The sequence below is a fragment of the Penicillium arizonense genome (assembly GCF_001773325.1).
Source record: "Penicillium arizonense strain CBS 141311 chromosome Unknown PENARI_contig001, whole genome shotgun sequence".
NCBI classification, from domain to species: Eukaryota; Fungi; Ascomycota; class Eurotiomycetes; order Eurotiales; family Aspergillaceae; genus Penicillium; species Penicillium arizonense.
In genome coordinates this window covers 635,556-651,471 of record NW_019173278.1, presented here as the reverse complement: position 1 = coordinate 651,471, position 15,916 = coordinate 635,556, and the positions used below count along the sequence as shown (strand labels likewise).

Sequence of the window (15,916 nt, the reverse complement as noted above, 5' to 3'; positions counted from 1 at the left end):
TACATAAAGGGTTGCCCATATCAAATAAGAGGAAGATCAATATCCATTGTATCTTAGCATTAGAATTGCTTTAAGACACGCCATTTCTGCCACAGAGCGAGTAACAGTGACCTGAAAGTCTGTATATACTATGTACACCCTGGCTATTCCTTGGAGCCCTTATGAAAGCTATTAAACAAAGCCCTGAACGCCGAACCTTCCCTTGATAGAAGAGCCTGCGGTGTATCAAATTCCACAACCTGACCCTTTTCTATGAGAGCAACCTTGTCAAAATCCAAAATTGTATGCAGTTTGTGCGCAATAGCAATAAGAGTCTGGCCCTTGAAGTGAGACCGAATGACCGTTTGCATTAGTGTGTCTGTCTCCGAATCCACACTAGTGGATGAATTAGTAATAGGTACAGCAGCGTTATTCTGCTTCTTGGACATACCTGCTAGTTGCCTCATCCATAATGACAATACTGCTTGACTTGCACAGTGCGCGCGCAAGACAGAAGAGTTGCTGCTGTCCGTGGGAAAGAAGATCATCGGACATGTCGATATCTAAGCCGCCTTTTGACTTAATGTAGGACCATAAATTGACCGCTTGAAGAGAATCAATGATCTGTTCGTCATCCACACTGGACTCAGGATTGGCGTTTAGCCGAACGCTGCCATGGAGGAAGAATGGCTGCTGGGGGATGATGTTGATTCTAGATCGCACGTGGGATCTTGAAACTTTTGAAATGTCTATACCATCTATGCGAATGGTGCCTTTGCTGAGCTCAAGTATCCGCAGGAGTGCTGAAACAAGGGATGATTTGCCACTAATCAGACGTCAGTATTGTTATTCAATGGTCCAGATTTGTCTGTTTCAAGGTGTACAAACCTTCCAGTCCTACCACACAGAGCTACCTTTTCACCAGGAAGGATGTTAAGACTGATGTCTTTGAGTACTGGATCCGAGAAAGCACTAAGAGGTTATCAGTATGAGACAAAAATGCCGGCAGATATATCGAGGTACTTACTCATAGGAGGCTGAAAGGCCAGAAAGTTCAACACTACCTTGTCGAGGCCAGTCTTCAGGAAGCGCCTCTGATTCAGCATCCAAATCCTCAGTTGTGGCATGTTGCACATAGGAGCGAATTCTAGAGACAGCACCAATGGAGGTTTCCAGTCCAATCCAGCGTGTCACAAATGTCTGCAAAGTACCACTGAAATTGACGATGTTGAAGAGTGCAATGCCCAACAGGTTCATGGACGGGCTTCCTCTCATAGAAATTGCAACTGAAATGACAGCAACGGCGATGAATGCCACTACCAGGTCCAAAACAAGACCTATCCAGCGCTGGATGCAATATAGCATGTATGAAGGGCGCTGCGAGGCATCCAAAGCAATCAAATTGCGGCGCTGGTACTCCTTGCTCCAGCCATAGGCTCGAATGCTTGAGAGTCCACCCAGGACCTCCAGGAACTGGGAGAAAAGGGGTGCCTTTGATTCAATTCCCAAGAGCCGCAGCTGACGAGAGGTCTTGACGTAGAACTTTGCCACGTAGTAAACTACCAGGACGCAAAATGGGATCAGCGCCGCTGTGACGTAAGATGATCCAACAAAGACAAGGAATCCTTCGATAATACAGCAGAGAGCGGTATTGACTGTGAGCTCCAGAGTTTCAGGCAACTCTTCGTCAATCAATTCAAGGTCTTGGCTGAATCTGCATTGAATCTACATTAGCAGGGTAATAACCGTTTTCAAAATAGCATTCTGACCTGTTTGTGGTATTTCCAATATCCGTCGAGGTTAAGAATGAAGTTGTTGCTCTGGATAAACTGTCAATAACGGAGACTCGGCAGAGTCGATGCACTCTTACCCCATTGTTGTACGAAGAAGAATCTCATGGAACCGGCGAGCTGTCTTGGGCTGAATAATCATGGTGAGAATCCTATACAACGTTAAACATGCCAACACAATGAAAAAGTTGATCAATATACCATGTGCCAAGGAAAGTAGTCAAAAGCGAGAAAAAGCCAAGTGCAGCATACACACTTAGCCAATACCAAACATGTGCATTTGGGTGTTGCTCATTCGCACGAGTCCACCACTGCAGCCATATCTCTATAATTGAAGTTAGCGGTAAACGAATATCATCGAGCTAGATAATTTGCAGAACTGACGTGGAAAGCTGAGACCCAGGACGAATAGGAGACAGCATATAAGGAACAGTGACAGAAGTGGCCAACCTATGTTTTCGAAATAATATAGATAGACAGTCAAATCGCCTGTTCTTCGACTTGAATCCTCTTTGCTCTCATCGTCTAAGTCTAACCCTTGGAGGGTTTCGTCATCGAGCACGATATCCGGGGCTCGGGTGGTGCTGGCTGTGTGAGAACTTTCAGACAGGGTACTGACATAGCCCTGGGCGCTGACGAGCTCGCTATAAGACCCATGCTCGAGAAGTCTTCCATTCTCATCGAGAGCGATGATATGGTCCGCATAGGCGAGATGATGAGCTGTGAAAGTATTAGATTAACCTCCTTCACGCATAAAAAAGAAAGACCCTACCCGAATTGGTCGCCATAATTACTGTTTGATGGGACTGCTTGATAGAACCATGTTGAGAAAAGACGATCTCCAGAATATTTTTCTCCGTCTCACGATCCAAACCCGTTAAAACATCATCCAAAATGAGAATCGGCGCATTTGAATAGAGCGCCCGTGCAAGTGCCTAGACAAGCTGTGTTACTCGATGCTCATAGAAATATATGAATGGAAAACATACGACACGCATTTGTTGCCCACCACTCAGTCGAGATCCACGAACACCAACTTTGGTCTGATCACCCATAGGAAGCTGTTGAAGGTCGACCTGCAAAGCGCAGGACTGAATAACCTGGTCGTACCGAGTTCGGTCCCATGGTGATGCCCCAACAATATTTTCCTGGAGAGTTCCGAATGTAATCCATGGTGATTGGTTACAATATGCAGCATTGGTGAAGCTGGTCGAAATTGAGCCAGAGCATTCTGGGATCTCTCCCATGAGGGTTTTCAAGAAAGTGGATTTTCCGCATCCGACTGGCCCAACAATCATTGTAATCTTTGAGGCTTGGATGTCAATGTTCAAGTCTTTCAACACGGGCTCATCGTCAATTGACCAGGCTGCAGACAAGTTTCGGATGATAGCGCAAGGTTCATTGCTCTGGCTCTGGGCCAAGGAATCAACTTCGATCAGAGGGGGCGCGCTGTGTTGATATGATCTGTGCTTTAATCGGTAGTCATTTCTTTCTGTCTCTAGCAAATGTTTTTGAATCCGCTGGAAACAATTGACAACTGCCATAAAGTCCTCCGAGCCATCCACGATAGAGACCATTGGTTGATCCAATAAAGCAAATAGAGTCAGTGCAGAAAACGCCACGCCGTTGGTTAGAGTAGCTGTGTCGTTGGCCTGGGCAAGTAGTATGTAGGCACCAAAGCCAAACACGGGCGCCAGGGTAGTAGAGGCATAGCCTGAAACGTTAGCACGTAAATACTTGTAGTAGAAGCGGGCGCATACCAAGTGTGAGCCTTATAACTCCAAGGAGTCGGAACATAAATGAAGCCTCAATTTCCGCAGCTCGCAGATCTCGAAGGCTTCTGGAGATGGTCTCTGTAAGGCCTGTCATCTTGATGTTCTTCATTACCCCGAGGACCTTTGAGGTGACCGCCACGCGCTCTTCGACAGCTTCAAGCCATGTTCCCTGCGCATTACCTGAAACCACCGCCAAAGGGATACCAGCAATGAGACATACTGTTAGGAATTGAGTTAGTCTAAATTGCCCAAGAAAGGAGTGGTAATCCACTTACTGACAACTACCACCGTAGATGCGATTGTTGCAATGTTCAAGAGTCTTGCCAGCAACCACAAAGCCAATGCGACCTCTGTGATGTTTGAGTATGTCTCATGCATATCTACTAGGCCAAATCCAATGCGCTCAATGTCAGTGCTCATCAAGGTAATAGCCGCGGCATCTGAAACAGCAGATGTGCTCATCCGCAGTGTTTTCTCGAAGATCATTGTTACCAAGCTTCCCCGGACCATAGTGATAACACGGAAGGTTTTGTGTTCATAGGCAGCATATGATACCTAGATAATATTATCAGCGAGGGCCCGTGTATTTTCAGGAAACTGCATACTGCGATGCCGATGTACACAATAGCATAGGCGCCGATGAGCCCATATGCGTAGTTGGTTGAGTTGACATGCTCCGGTTCAGTCATAAAATCAAGGACGCGCTCCACGAGGAAAGGCTGCGCGAAGCAAAATCCTGTATACGCAAGCCGAGGAATAACACCTTCCAGGAACGCCCATTTGTAATGTGAGACAAAGGTCCACAGAAGTGCGTTTGAACGGTATTTGTCGGCTAAAAGATCATGTCAATACTTTGGCTTTTTGGGCTACCGGATGCAATCCAAATCTCACCTTTATCCCATCTTTCAAAGAGGGATTGAGAATTCGAGGCATTCTTGAGGTCATCGTCTAGAGAGGGTAAGCTATCCACTGTTAAAGTGGTCTTTGACCCTCGCCAAAGGAGGTCTCTCAGCCACCAGAATAGCGCTCGATTAATAACACCACTGGTTGATTCGATCGGGCTGTTTTCATATGCCTTCTTGAGCAACTGTCTTTTTTCTGTCGCTTCGAAAACCAAAATGATTGCTTTGATCACCCAGCTGACAGCAAACAAACTAGTCACAGTTTGGTTGGACATGAAATAAAGAGTACGGAGGCGTGCAAGGTCAAATAGCAAGGTAAAGCCGAGGAAGACATTGAGGATTGTTGATGGCCGTATTGAGCGAAGGTGCTCAAGATGAGAGAAGAAAAGCAAAAAGAGAGAAGTGAGCACGGTCACAAGTGTTGTGCCTATGGTCGCTCTCGTTTTGGGAGTATCCAGTTGAAATAAAATGATCAGCAACGAAACATGGCACGCGGTGTAGAACAGCCAAGACAGCTACGCAGGGTTTGTTAGCGTACGGAATGTGGGATGAAACTACATCGGTTACGCACCTCCTTCGCAGCGTACAGCCATGACCGATTGACCTTTTCAGACGCATGACGGAGCTTCCAAGCGCGAAAAGACGCGGCCAAACAAACAAGGCCAATTGGGACAAGAGTGAGGATGCTTTCCTCGAACAGGAGGGTGAAATCGAAGCCATGAAGACAAGACGGAGCTACAGTTGGGCCGAAGACATCCTCTACGGCCGCTGAGCAGGGATGATCCAACATAATGGAATGAGAGAGATAAAACCTTGAAAGCCACCCAGGAGCTAACGTGAGGCTTAAGTGAACGGGAAAGGGTCAAGGTGGAGGCGGGAGATCGCTGGTGCCTAAACAAGACGGGCCGAGACCCTTGACTCACCGTGACTCGACCCGACTCATCCCTAATGTTACATACTTGAGATTTGTTGATTTTGACGGAATTCATACCCGTGAATGCTTAGTGGTCACGAAATGAGGTTTATGCAGCAATTGAGTCATCAGGCCCATTTACTCTAGGTAAAATGGGAGGCCTTAGAACGCCTTAAAATTTATTTCTTTATACTGGGGAAACGTTGTTTAATTGGAATCTATGAAATGGACTACCCAATTATTGTTGAGAGGGACTTGCCTGACATAATGGTCTATATTCTTGGATTACTATCACACTGAAAAGACAAGTCTATATACAAATCAACTTTCGCTGTGAGCAAGGGAATTTTCATGATACAAGCACATTGGTCATAGGTATTGACACCTCCTCGCCATATGCCATCCCTGTAGATATAACGTGTAGAGGCCAAATCATCATGCACTTCCACTAAACAGGGATGATACTACTAATGCCTTGTACCTCTCGCTCAGGGATCCCAGGAAGCCAGCATATATCCTCAAATTCCTTGACCAGGGCACAAAGATAAGCCAAGATAACCAGTGCAGGCGGCCTTCTCTCAGCAACAAAACCAATGAAGGTCCGAGGAACGACCGGAGGGAAGCCACTGAACATGCGCCGGAGTACATGATCGGGCTGCCCTTTTTGTACATCAATGTAGAACCTTTCCAAATATGCGACGCCCTCTTCATAAACAGCGAATGCTGCACTGTCCATGCGGTCATCTTCTTGGCGGTAGTGAAGCAGGAACTGTAATGGCTTCATAGGTCCATTGTAGACCCGCTGGGTGCGATCGGCACTCTTCCAGATTGCGGGCTGGGCTAGAAGCAAGGGGCATAGGGGCGAATTATTTGTGATCAGCTGATCATAGACGATCTTTAGTACTGTTCGGATGCCATGGGCCAAAGTTAGCCACATAACTGGGGTATCATATGGTGCCGCCGGGCTCCGACCGGAGGAAGAGGGCGTATATGAAGGAGCACAGTATTCATGCAGACTGCTTCAGTGACGTTCTTATCCAGATTTGCTGTCACAGGGCGGTGTCGGCGGATAGCAGAATCAAAGTATCCATGATAGACTGGGCGAAGCGAGCTGACTTCTTGCGGTAATAAAGTAGCTCGATGGGCTGCGCCCAAAGCTAATAAAGCGTGCAGAAGTGGCTCATATTCGAATGCCAGCTGTGGCACTGACACACCCCACATTTTGCGGACTGATTCCACCTGAGCGGAATCATCGTGTTACATGTTTCTGTGACCCATTGATGAATCAGGCGCATCTCAAGGATGCGCATCGCCCCCAAGCTCTGGGGATGGCAGGCCGGGGTTTGGGTTGGCCTGAGCGTCACGCCTTGAGATTGCCTTTGACGTAGGCTTATTTGCATTATATATGCGAGGTGTCAATGATGGCCATTCACATGCCACCGAGTGACGTCCACAATGACCGCAAATTGGGCGTAGTTCATCGCACTAGAGACTGTGAGTGTGGATGTGATGATACCAGGGGGAACTAAAGCTTGCCTTGACCTTCCGCGCTTTGCACCGAAGACACCCAGTTGTTGATTTTCGGTGGGTCAGACGAGGTGGCATTTTGATTCTGTCTGAACATGCGAGTTTAAGTCTAAGCAAGAGCTTCGGTATCGGCAAAGAAGCAAAGCGAAGTAGCAATTGAGAGCGGTTTCGCCCCCACAAGGCTCAGTTTCGGGCTCGGATTGTTGTATTATTTCGGGTAAAGCGTGAAATGGAAGAGTTTATTGGGTTGATGTGCCCATAGTGGAAAAATTTGATTGCGATATATGGGTTATCGCGTTGAACTTTTGAGCATTTTACTCCACATTGGGCTTGACTGAGGTTAGAAGGCTGGCACACTTTGTTTTACGTTTAGATTATATACCAAGGTACACATAATTCGAGACCATTATATTATGCTTCTCATAACAGACCCACGAAATCTATCAAGGACTTGAGTAGAACATAAGATTACACCCAAGTCTTGCTGCTTGGATCATTTCCCTCGTAGCCAATCCACGACATACAGAAACTCCTTTTGACAGCTTCAGTGCTCAGGGCGTCATTTTCACAATAAGTCGCGAGCCTTTTGGGGAAAGTTATAAGACCTTCTTTAGATCGATAATGCTCTCCGAGACCCGGTTAGCAGTGCCAGACAACACGCCTGCCGAATGCACCATCAGGTAGCGACCGCCATCCTCTTCAAGGACACGCAACGCCCTCGTGTAACCATGCTCCTCAGGCGACGCAATTTCAGTCCATTCGCCTTCACCCAGAGCCTTGTTAATAAATAGAGAACTCTGGGTACCGGAGCTGGCAATGAGGGTGCCGTTCTTGCCGCCATATTTTGTCCACACGATGTATGGTGAGGACGTCGGCTTAGTGCCACTGGAGACGACAAGGCGCTGGCCCTCGATTGAGAGGAAGTCTTCAGGGTTGGATGAGATCTTGTAGTAAAGAGGGAAGGAGTAGCTTGAAGTGCCGAAGAAGGAGCCGTATTCGTAGATGTAGAAGTATTTGCCGTTCGGGAGCTGCAGTGGTCAGTTTCATTGAATATAGAACTGGTTGTATTGTTGAATGCGGTAGAAATGAACATACCTTGGTCACAACTGGCATTCCTGGTCGATCAGTGTAAGTCGATTCCGCACTACATAACCGTCAGCGATAGTTTTATAACAATCGGAGAGTGTGCCCTTACACATCGTCTACAACAGGTCCCCATTTCTTCAAATCAGTAGAGACCTGGTGAACCATCTTTTGTCCGTATGTTGCGTTGTCTCGCTGATCGGAGTAATAGCAGATCAACTTGCCCTGGCTATAAAACAGTTAGCTAGATATCCACAGTCCAATCACAGCATTGTGAAACTCACTGAGCAAGGAGGAACGGCTCCCACACAGGGGTCAATCCATTCACCGGCTCTGCCTCTCCTCCGGCCGCAATGTGGCTGACAAACTTCCATGTCACGCCATCGTCATTCGATGCGTACAAATCAATGTTGGTAGACGAGAGATCTGTGGGGATACTACTACCTGCTAGCAGCAGGGTGCCTTTCTTGAATGAACCAACTCGCTCCGGAAGGTAATATAGGAACGGCTGGTAACGCAGTCCAAATCCGTTCGCAGTATCCTGGACCTTGGAAATCTCCGTCCAAGTCTTTCCGTGATCCTTAGAGCGGTAGATAGGGAAGTAGACCAGCGGCGGCTCTGGGGAATAGTTCTCCCATGTTGCAAGAATATCACCATTGGGAAGTTGCTCATTGCGGGGGTAGAGCGTACGTGGGATGTTGTAGTCGGAGGGTGGTGTAAAGATAGTTACGTTTGTGACTGGGGAAGGTGAGCTCTCAGAGCGTGGAATACTGACTGCTGTAGCAGCAGCAGCAAACGCAAGGATCTGTGGAATCTTCATTGTTGGCCAATTGTACTTGCGAGTTAATTGGTATGCCAGGTCGTAGCAGCACCATAACGCTGCTTTTATAGTCTGGTACAGTGGAATATTGCATGTTAATTCAATTCTATGCGGAAAATCATACTATGGGGCTATCCCGCCGGAATTGTCCTCATTTTGGACTAAGTTGAGGCTGTTTCCACAAGCCAAGTGCCGTGAGGAATTTCCATCAATCGCGCCCGCCGTAGTATATCCGAGGAAATGACGAAACTTTCTAGGAACAAACTTTCCGAAAGTCACGTGTGAATTCGATACCCCTCTCGCAGATTAAACGGGCGAGTCTGTTCTCTTGGCAAGTTGTGAGTTGTAATATGTGCTCTATAGGGTTGGAGTGGGCTGTGAACAAGGCGCAAGGTTGAGGTATACTCCCATCCTGGAACATCTGCACACTGACATGCCCACAGACAAAATTTTGAAGCTTTAATAAGAAAGTTTGGCTCCAGTGTCTGACAAGAAAAGAAAGAAGCGAAATAGGTAGTCATTTTCCATATTCGTGGTTGAGGCCCGGCGGGTGAGGGTTATCCACAAGCACGACATTCAAAATTAGAACCTCACACAACCCAGTTCGCGAAGTTGCTTCAAAAGGTTTGAGTTGGACAAAGTGCAATTTTTGGCGCAGCAAAGCCTCGTGGGCAGTTTGGCCCCCAACCCCACAGCCAAATTTAGCGTAGCGCCTAAAGGATATACGGAAAGGCCAATCATATGCAACCAACAATGCTGCGGCCTGTCAGCACACAGCCTTCCACCCTTCCAATGCCGCCATGATCAGCCTGTTAGCAACGTGGTTACGGTAAACGGCCACAAAGAAGCAGCAAGCTTCGTGGCTAAGCCCTGTGGAATATCAAATTCAAAAATTGGGGCCTAAAATATTGCGAATCCCAACTTATATAGTTGTGCCTTACTTCTCGAATTTCCATCTCATTCTTACTCACTGTCACCTTCGGGATTTTTATTTGCTCCCATCCAGCACATTTTCGAGACATTGAGATTGAGACAGTTCGCCTCAAAAACCAGGCCCTTTCTATTTCAAGATGGGCTCGACAGATTTTGCAAACCGACCAGTTGAGCCAAGGCAGCAGCAGTCCACCATGAAATGGCAACAATCAAAAACAAATCTCATCAACCGCTCGTCAGGCGTGTGGTATGAATCAAAAGACCGGTGTCATCAATCAACAATGGAGATATGGCATAAATCAGCGGATAAGTGGTACTGTTCAAAGGATCGGTGTCAGCAATCGGTCAAAGGGATCCTATACCGGTCGGCGACGAGATGGAATGAATCTGCAGACAGACTCCACATGGCTGCTCGTATCCAAAACTCAACGAAGAAGGACACAGTACGACAAGGCCAAATAGACAAACAAGATTCATCACCATCACCACGATCTCAATCGAACTCGCCGCGGTCTTCTCAACCCCTAACATCAAGATACTACTCGCAATCAATCAGCTCCTCGTCATCAGAGAGCTCTTCTTCAAGCCCCGACCTCGAGTCGCCCTCAGCAGTTGTCAAGTCCTCGAATCGACCCACCATCGCAGAACCAACCTTATCACCAGAAGAGCATATCGCGGGACTATGGGAGGCATCCGGCCGGATCAAATGTGTTGTGAAACAGACAGCAGAGTTGCGAAATGAAAAGCTGCATGCATTGGGCGAAATTGAAGGCGAATGGATTAATTCTACCATCGCCGAGGCTGAATCTGCCGCCAACGATCTTTCCTCATTTGTAGATCCACTGTGGCGTCAGAGCAGCAAAATTGGCGGTCTTACACTAAAAGAGCGCAAAAACTGGAAGCGTCGCGACTGTCAAAATGCCCTTAAGAAAGAGACTCGCATGACTTTCTGCTACGAAAGGCTCGAAACCGTCTTTGGCCATCTCAAAACGATATCACCAAGATCCGAGCTCGCAGCCACCGAGAAGAAAGAGGAGGCAGCTGTTATAACACTTGAATCTCCACCTGTTGTTGCCGTGGCCGCCGAGTTGTCTTGTCAGACAACGGTGGTCTCTACCATCGAGCTTCCATGCCCGGCCACCATTTGGCAACTTCAAACAGAGAGAGCTATACCCACGATTATTGTGACGCAGTATGATGGCGATGATGGCACAAGTCCAGATCATGAAGATACCCCCAATTTCCCCCCTCCAAGCTACGAAGCTGGTGAAGTGAACAAGGATGATGAATTGTTCTTCTCCTGAGATATGAATCTACGGACTTGATGCTTATGATATTATGTAGCGTTGTGAACTTGATACCAATTTTGTATTAGTTAGGCCATCATCCAACGAACCACTTCGTTCCAATGCACCTGCTGTATCTCTTGATTATCTTTATTTCACAAGCGCCTTTCGTGATCCATTAGGGTGTTAAACCAGGCCAACTATTCCGATGAAGCTAACATGTTCACTAAGGAGTGACCTAAAAAGTGCTAAATGGCCAACAGCCCACCTGCGCGCAAATGGGAAATCCGTTGGGGCCGAGGACATCCTTCGGTCGGCACACGTTGCCGTTGTTTTTGCTTTTTCCGATAATATTAGTTAATTTTCACCCCGACTAAAATCGGTACTTTATATGAGCATGGAGAACCTGCCAAAAAGAAAGGTCTCTGTAGATACCACTGAGCCCTATGAAAAATGTACATGTATAAAATTACACAAGTCCTAAACATTTAGCGCGTGATAGATCAAAACGGCCAAGACTGGTCCCAAACTGGCGGGTCCCGCCTAGAACTTTTGTTTAGCCCATCCGTTCATCACAACGCCTTATCTCGGTCAAATAGCCAGGGTTTCGTGGCCTCAAGGGTCAAAGTCCCACTAATAAAGGAGTTGAAGTACAATACGGTGAGCGGAATTTGATTGTTCATCTTGGTGGCGAGGGACCAGACTGTCGGGACTGACTGTCTCAACCGATCCCCACCAAATTTAGACGATTTTTCCCGAGATACATGCACCAAGTGGATGGATCTCCCTGGGTCTCTGCCCCCTTACTGAGCTGCTTATGGTGCTTATAGGCACCTTGCGCCCGGAGAATCTCATATCTCATACAGGAAACATATATGCACGGATACGACTCTGCAGGAGAGGTAATTCACGCCCCGCACGTACAAATGCGCTTTACCACAGCTTTCCGCGTCACCAGAAATTGGCTGAGGAAGGGCCCCCTTTTGGCCTTGCGGATCCCGAGGTCATCACACAGCTGTCGACTAATCAATTCTCAGCGATCAACGCGCTAAGAGTGCTCTAACCCCCTAAATTTGCCTACCCGAGAGTATTGTTTAAAAAAACCAAGGAAGCGGTACCCCATCGCCTTCCCAGAGCCCGAAGCACTTACATGTATGGGCTGACGGTGCAATGATCCAGTGCTGGACCCGGCATTCCGGTACGCTAACTGCTGTCTTGAAGCCGGAGGGGTCGTAAAACTCCAGTCGGTGTGGTGGTTGAGTCGTCTTCTGTTCTCACACTCTCCGTCTCTCTTATCGCTCCCACGCGCCCCTTTCTTCGTGTGTGGTGCTGCTCATAGATCGCAAGTGTGCTGCCGATGTATCGAGACACACACCAAGGGTTGACTCCCATCGAGCCGGATGTTAGTCGCACAATATCAATCCTTTTGAGAATTTTTTTTTTTTGGCTTCCTGCTTTCCCTTAAATAACTAACATGCCTAGTCCAACTCCGATGGAGATTCATTATATCCAGGGTCGTAAGTGAAGTAACATTACCTAGTGATTGTGCATGAGGATAACTGACTCGGACAGGCTTGGCGAGGCCAGTTATACCACAAGCATCACATCAAGTGCGTTGAACTACCAGTAGGTGTTTCTAGCTCATTATTATGCCGAATGGCTGCTAATAAATGTAGATATGAGGTATGTCCTGTCACAGCCTGACCATAACCCACGCTGAGTGTATACAGAATGGTCGCAGGTATCACTCTTTCCACGAAGGAGAATATATTCTGGCATGTGAGCCCACTACCTTTCTAAACCTGTCTTGATTCTAATTCCCATGCTAGCCAAATGACGAACAAGAACAAGATCGCCTCGATCTAGTGAGTTGTCCCAGATTTAATACCGCTAGGCCAAATTTTAACAAGAAACAGAGCCATCATATTTATTTAATGCTTCTAAAAGGAGAACTACTTCGTGCACCAGTCAAAGATCCCAAAAGAGTATTAGATCTTGGGACAGGGACAGGGATATGGGCTATTGACTACGCGGAGTGAGTCGCGGGTCTTCATCCTGCTTAAGTCATGCCACTGACAATCAGTATAGCGCAAACCCAGAGTCAGAAGTGATCGGTATGACCATCAAAATGATTCCTAGTCGAACTATGACTAATTGGGACAGGAATTGATTTGAGCCCTATCCAACCATCGTGGTATGTACCACAGCTGTTGCATCTATTTATTATGTGATATTGACTTACTTCTAGGGTACCTCCAAATTGTCGTTTCGAAATAGATGACTTCGAACAACCATGGTCATACAGCCAGCCATTCGACTATGTTCATGGGCGCGAATTGGAAGGCTCAGTTCGTGACCACGACAAACTCTTCGAGCAAGCATTCGAAAACCTGAAACCCAATGGATGGCTTGAAATGGCAAGCTTTGAACCAACAACGTATTCAGATGACGGCAGCCACTTGAAAGCGACAAATTTTTTGATAGCCATCAAAAACATGCACGAATCATCAAAGCTATTTGGCAAAGATATGACATCTTCATCAACCTGGAAAGATCGAATAGCCAAGGCAGGGTTCATCAATGTTAAAGAGGATGTCTACAAGGTATGTTTTCCGTCCGACGGAACCGGTACTCTACCTTTGCTAACTGAGATAAAGCTGCCACAAGGTCCGTGGCCGAAAGACCCCAAGCTGAAAGAGCTTGGGAGATACCATCAAGTCAACATGCTTGAAGCCATGCCACCATACACGTACGCTTTATTCACAAGAATGCTTGGGTGGTCACGTGTTGAGATCGAGGCATTGTTGGCAGGGATACGCAAGGAATTGTGTGATACATCGCACCATTTGTATACGAAGGTGCGGATTGTATATGGCCAGAAACCGTCATGATTTGGGTTTTGCGAGTATGTGAATAAGTTTTATACCCCATCTTCTTTAGTCTCTTATGCATACTAGTATGCCGCCATGCAATTTATAGTTTAGCCTACTTGAACTTTGTATATTCTAGAACATCCCAAAGAGAATTTTCTACAATTGCTTGGGACATATCAAATGATGATAGTATTAGCTCATCTATCTTAATACTCCCTTATCATCGAGATAGGTTGCATTCAATAGAGGTCAGTATTAGATCACGTTGCCGTAACTGTGTTTGCATAGCGCATATTATCTGATAAGGAAAACTCCAAATAATAGAACGTAATAATTAAGTGATGCCATTGAGTATGGTCTGATTATTAGTTGTGCGCTGTGAAAGGAATTTCCACACGGCGCGGAGATTTTGGGGCAGACGCCGCGGGATTTCCCGCGGAATTAGCCGAAACCTAAGATTCTCCATATCATTCAAATAGCTCGCTTGTCGACGCATTAATATTGCATTAAACAAACAAGCGAGGAAGTTGACAAAATGAAGAGCGAATCTATTGTGGTCGTCGGGTGAGTAAGAGCTCAGCGAGTGATAACTTCAGGTTGTTGATATCCAACTTTACAAGTGCCGGCGTAATTGGGCTCGATGTAGCACTGGTCCTCGCAAAACGGGGCTACGGCAGAAATACTACCATCATTGCAGAGCACCTTCCGGGCGATACATCAATAAATTATACCTCGCCATGGTTTGTGAATTCCTTTTGCTGGTGCGAACTTTCGCGACGCTGACTCAATAACTAGGGCGGGTGCCAACTTCTCTGCTATTTCTGCAAGTGATGCAAATGCCTTGCGGTGGGATAAGTTGGGGTATGCATATCTTCTTAGTCTTGCAGCAAAAGATGACAAAGACGCATTTGTGAAGGAATCCACTTCAACCGAGTATTGGGACGAGATGCCATCTCCTGCAAAGATAGACTCGATGGCCAAGTACCTCAAAAATGTAAGAACTTGATAAATGCCTCCAACTACATTCACTTGATTCTGTCTATACTAACCCTGGAAAAGTTCAAAGAAATACCTGCAGGAGATCTTCCAAGTGGCGTTGCGTATGGTATAGAATTCACGACAATAACGCTCAACGCGCCTATGCACATTCGCTACCTACTTCGGAAGCTCACTGAGGAATATGGAGTTCGGGTTGTACGCAAAAGAGTATCGGACATTACTTCGGGCTTTCTGAGCAAGGATACAAAGGTGGTGTTTAACTGCACAGGTAATGCATCGCGAGACTTGAACGGAGTCCAGGACTCCAAATGCTATCCCACCAGAGGCCAAATCCTCCTTGCGAAAGCCCCGCATATCCAGCAAAATGTGATGAGACACGGCAAGGATTACGAAACTTACGTGATCCCACGGCCGTATTCGAATGGTAACGTGATTCTCGGTGGTTTCATGCAAAAAGGGGTCAGGTAAGCAAAGCTGATTACCCCTACGCCGATAAATGTCAAGTTCGACTTTGCTTGTATGTTTTCTTCCGCTGACTGAACATGTCAACAGCACTGCAGACACATTCAGCTACGAGACAGAGTCAATATTGTCTCGAACGACGGCTATGCTTCCTAGCCTAGCCTCAAGCGAGACTCAGATATTAGCTGCATTTTCTGGCCTACGCCCATCTCGTGAGGGAGGAGCGCGTGTCTCCAAGGAGGTGATACAAGTCGATGGAACGGGTCGACAGGGGGTTCTAGTTCACAATTATGGTGCTGGAGGAACAGGATTTCAAGCGGGATATGGCATGGCCATCGAAGCAGCTAACACTGTGGCGGAAGAGCTTCAAGCACTCGGTGAGCGGGCCAGTCTTTAGTTAAAGTTCTTTCAAGTTCTCTAGAAGCCGACAGATCAGGATTAACAGACAGCATAATACGAAATTACAGTCCTAGGCAGCTGGAGATGCTTTCCTTGTTATATGCACGACTTGCGATATCTTCTTATATGTTTGTGGCATTAATTGTCTGGATTCAATTTACGCCTAGGCGAGGCA

The 15,916-nt window shown here is 46.8% G+C and overlaps 8 protein-coding genes across 8 annotated transcripts; 4 read left to right on the top strand and 4 right to left on the bottom strand.

The window, feature by feature from the left end:
- Nucleotides 1-143: 143 nt before the first annotated feature.
- On the bottom strand, nucleotides 144-1,911 carry PENARI_c001G02487 (uncharacterized protein; the record flags this gene model as incomplete). The annotated part of the gene is made up of 6 exons (XM_022626312.1): nucleotides 144-375; nucleotides 431-805; nucleotides 868-951; nucleotides 1,007-1,693; nucleotides 1,749-1,799; nucleotides 1,850-1,911. 6 exons carry the CDS (start codon nucleotides 1,909-1,911, stop codon nucleotides 144-146), a joined length of 1,491 nt encoding a protein of 496 aa, XP_022493835.1.
- A 114-nt stretch (nucleotides 1,912-2,025) lies between these two features.
- On the bottom strand, nucleotides 2,026-5,236 carry PENARI_c001G04923 (ABC transporter ATP-binding protein/permease; the record flags this gene model as incomplete). Its single annotated transcript, XM_022626501.1, has 10 exons — nucleotides 2,026-2,092; nucleotides 2,154-2,219; nucleotides 2,306-2,489; nucleotides 2,542-2,704; nucleotides 2,759-3,483; nucleotides 3,530-3,763; nucleotides 3,820-4,099; nucleotides 4,150-4,376; nucleotides 4,436-4,961; nucleotides 5,018-5,236. The coding sequence occupies 10 exons, from the start codon at nucleotides 5,234-5,236 to the stop codon at nucleotides 2,026-2,028; spliced, it is 2,691 nt and encodes an 896-aa protein (XP_022493799.1).
- Nucleotides 5,237-5,807: 571 nt separating this feature from the next.
- On the bottom strand, nucleotides 5,808-6,580 carry PENARI_c001G01018 (uncharacterized protein; the record flags this gene model as incomplete). The annotated part of the gene is made up of 2 exons (XM_022626202.1): nucleotides 5,808-6,254; nucleotides 6,332-6,580. 2 exons carry the CDS (start codon nucleotides 6,578-6,580, stop codon nucleotides 5,808-5,810), a joined length of 696 nt encoding a protein of 231 aa, XP_022493958.1.
- A 902-nt stretch (nucleotides 6,581-7,482) lies between these two features.
- On the bottom strand, nucleotides 7,483-8,789 carry PENARI_c001G11537 (sialidase family protein; the record flags this gene model as incomplete). The annotated part of the gene is made up of 4 exons (XM_022627035.1): nucleotides 7,483-7,914; nucleotides 7,982-8,030; nucleotides 8,082-8,198; nucleotides 8,254-8,789. 4 exons carry the CDS (start codon nucleotides 8,787-8,789, stop codon nucleotides 7,483-7,485), a joined length of 1,134 nt encoding a protein of 377 aa, XP_022493888.1.
- Nucleotides 8,790-9,859: 1,070 nt separating this feature from the next.
- On the top strand, nucleotides 9,860-10,032 carry PENARI_c001G00759 (uncharacterized protein; the record flags this gene model as incomplete). The annotated part of the gene is made up of 2 exons (XM_022626185.1): nucleotides 9,860-9,969; nucleotides 10,026-10,032. The coding sequence occupies 2 exons, from the start codon at nucleotides 9,860-9,862 to the stop codon at nucleotides 10,030-10,032; spliced, it is 117 nt and encodes a 38-aa protein (XP_022493293.1).
- A 94-nt stretch (nucleotides 10,033-10,126) lies between these two features.
- Nucleotides 10,127-11,026, top strand: PENARI_c001G07725 (uncharacterized protein; the record flags this gene model as incomplete). The annotated part of the gene is made up of 1 exon (XM_022626743.1): nucleotides 10,127-11,026. One exon carries the CDS (start codon nucleotides 10,127-10,129, stop codon nucleotides 11,024-11,026), a length of 900 nt encoding a protein of 299 aa, XP_022493340.1.
- A 1,339-nt stretch (nucleotides 11,027-12,365) lies between these two features.
- On the top strand, nucleotides 12,366-14,113 carry PENARI_c001G05730 (class I SAM-dependent methyltransferase; the record flags this gene model as incomplete). The annotated part of the gene is made up of 11 exons (XM_022626586.1): nucleotides 12,366-12,410; nucleotides 12,491-12,525; nucleotides 12,581-12,634; nucleotides 12,685-12,691; nucleotides 12,838-12,873; nucleotides 12,925-13,043; nucleotides 13,097-13,122; nucleotides 13,172-13,202; nucleotides 13,257-13,611; nucleotides 13,666-13,757; nucleotides 14,110-14,113. The coding sequence occupies 11 exons, from the start codon at nucleotides 12,366-12,368 to the stop codon at nucleotides 14,111-14,113; spliced, it is 804 nt and encodes a 267-aa protein (XP_022493353.1).
- A 303-nt stretch (nucleotides 14,114-14,416) lies between these two features.
- Nucleotides 14,417-15,796, top strand: PENARI_c001G06425 (FAD-dependent oxidoreductase; the record flags this gene model as incomplete). Its single annotated transcript, XM_022626642.1, has 6 exons — nucleotides 14,417-14,445; nucleotides 14,502-14,621; nucleotides 14,677-14,875; nucleotides 14,941-15,344; nucleotides 15,433-15,719; nucleotides 15,792-15,796. 6 exons carry the CDS (start codon nucleotides 14,417-14,419, stop codon nucleotides 15,794-15,796), a joined length of 1,044 nt encoding a protein of 347 aa, XP_022493750.1.
- Between the last annotated feature and the right edge of the window lie 120 nt (nucleotides 15,797-15,916).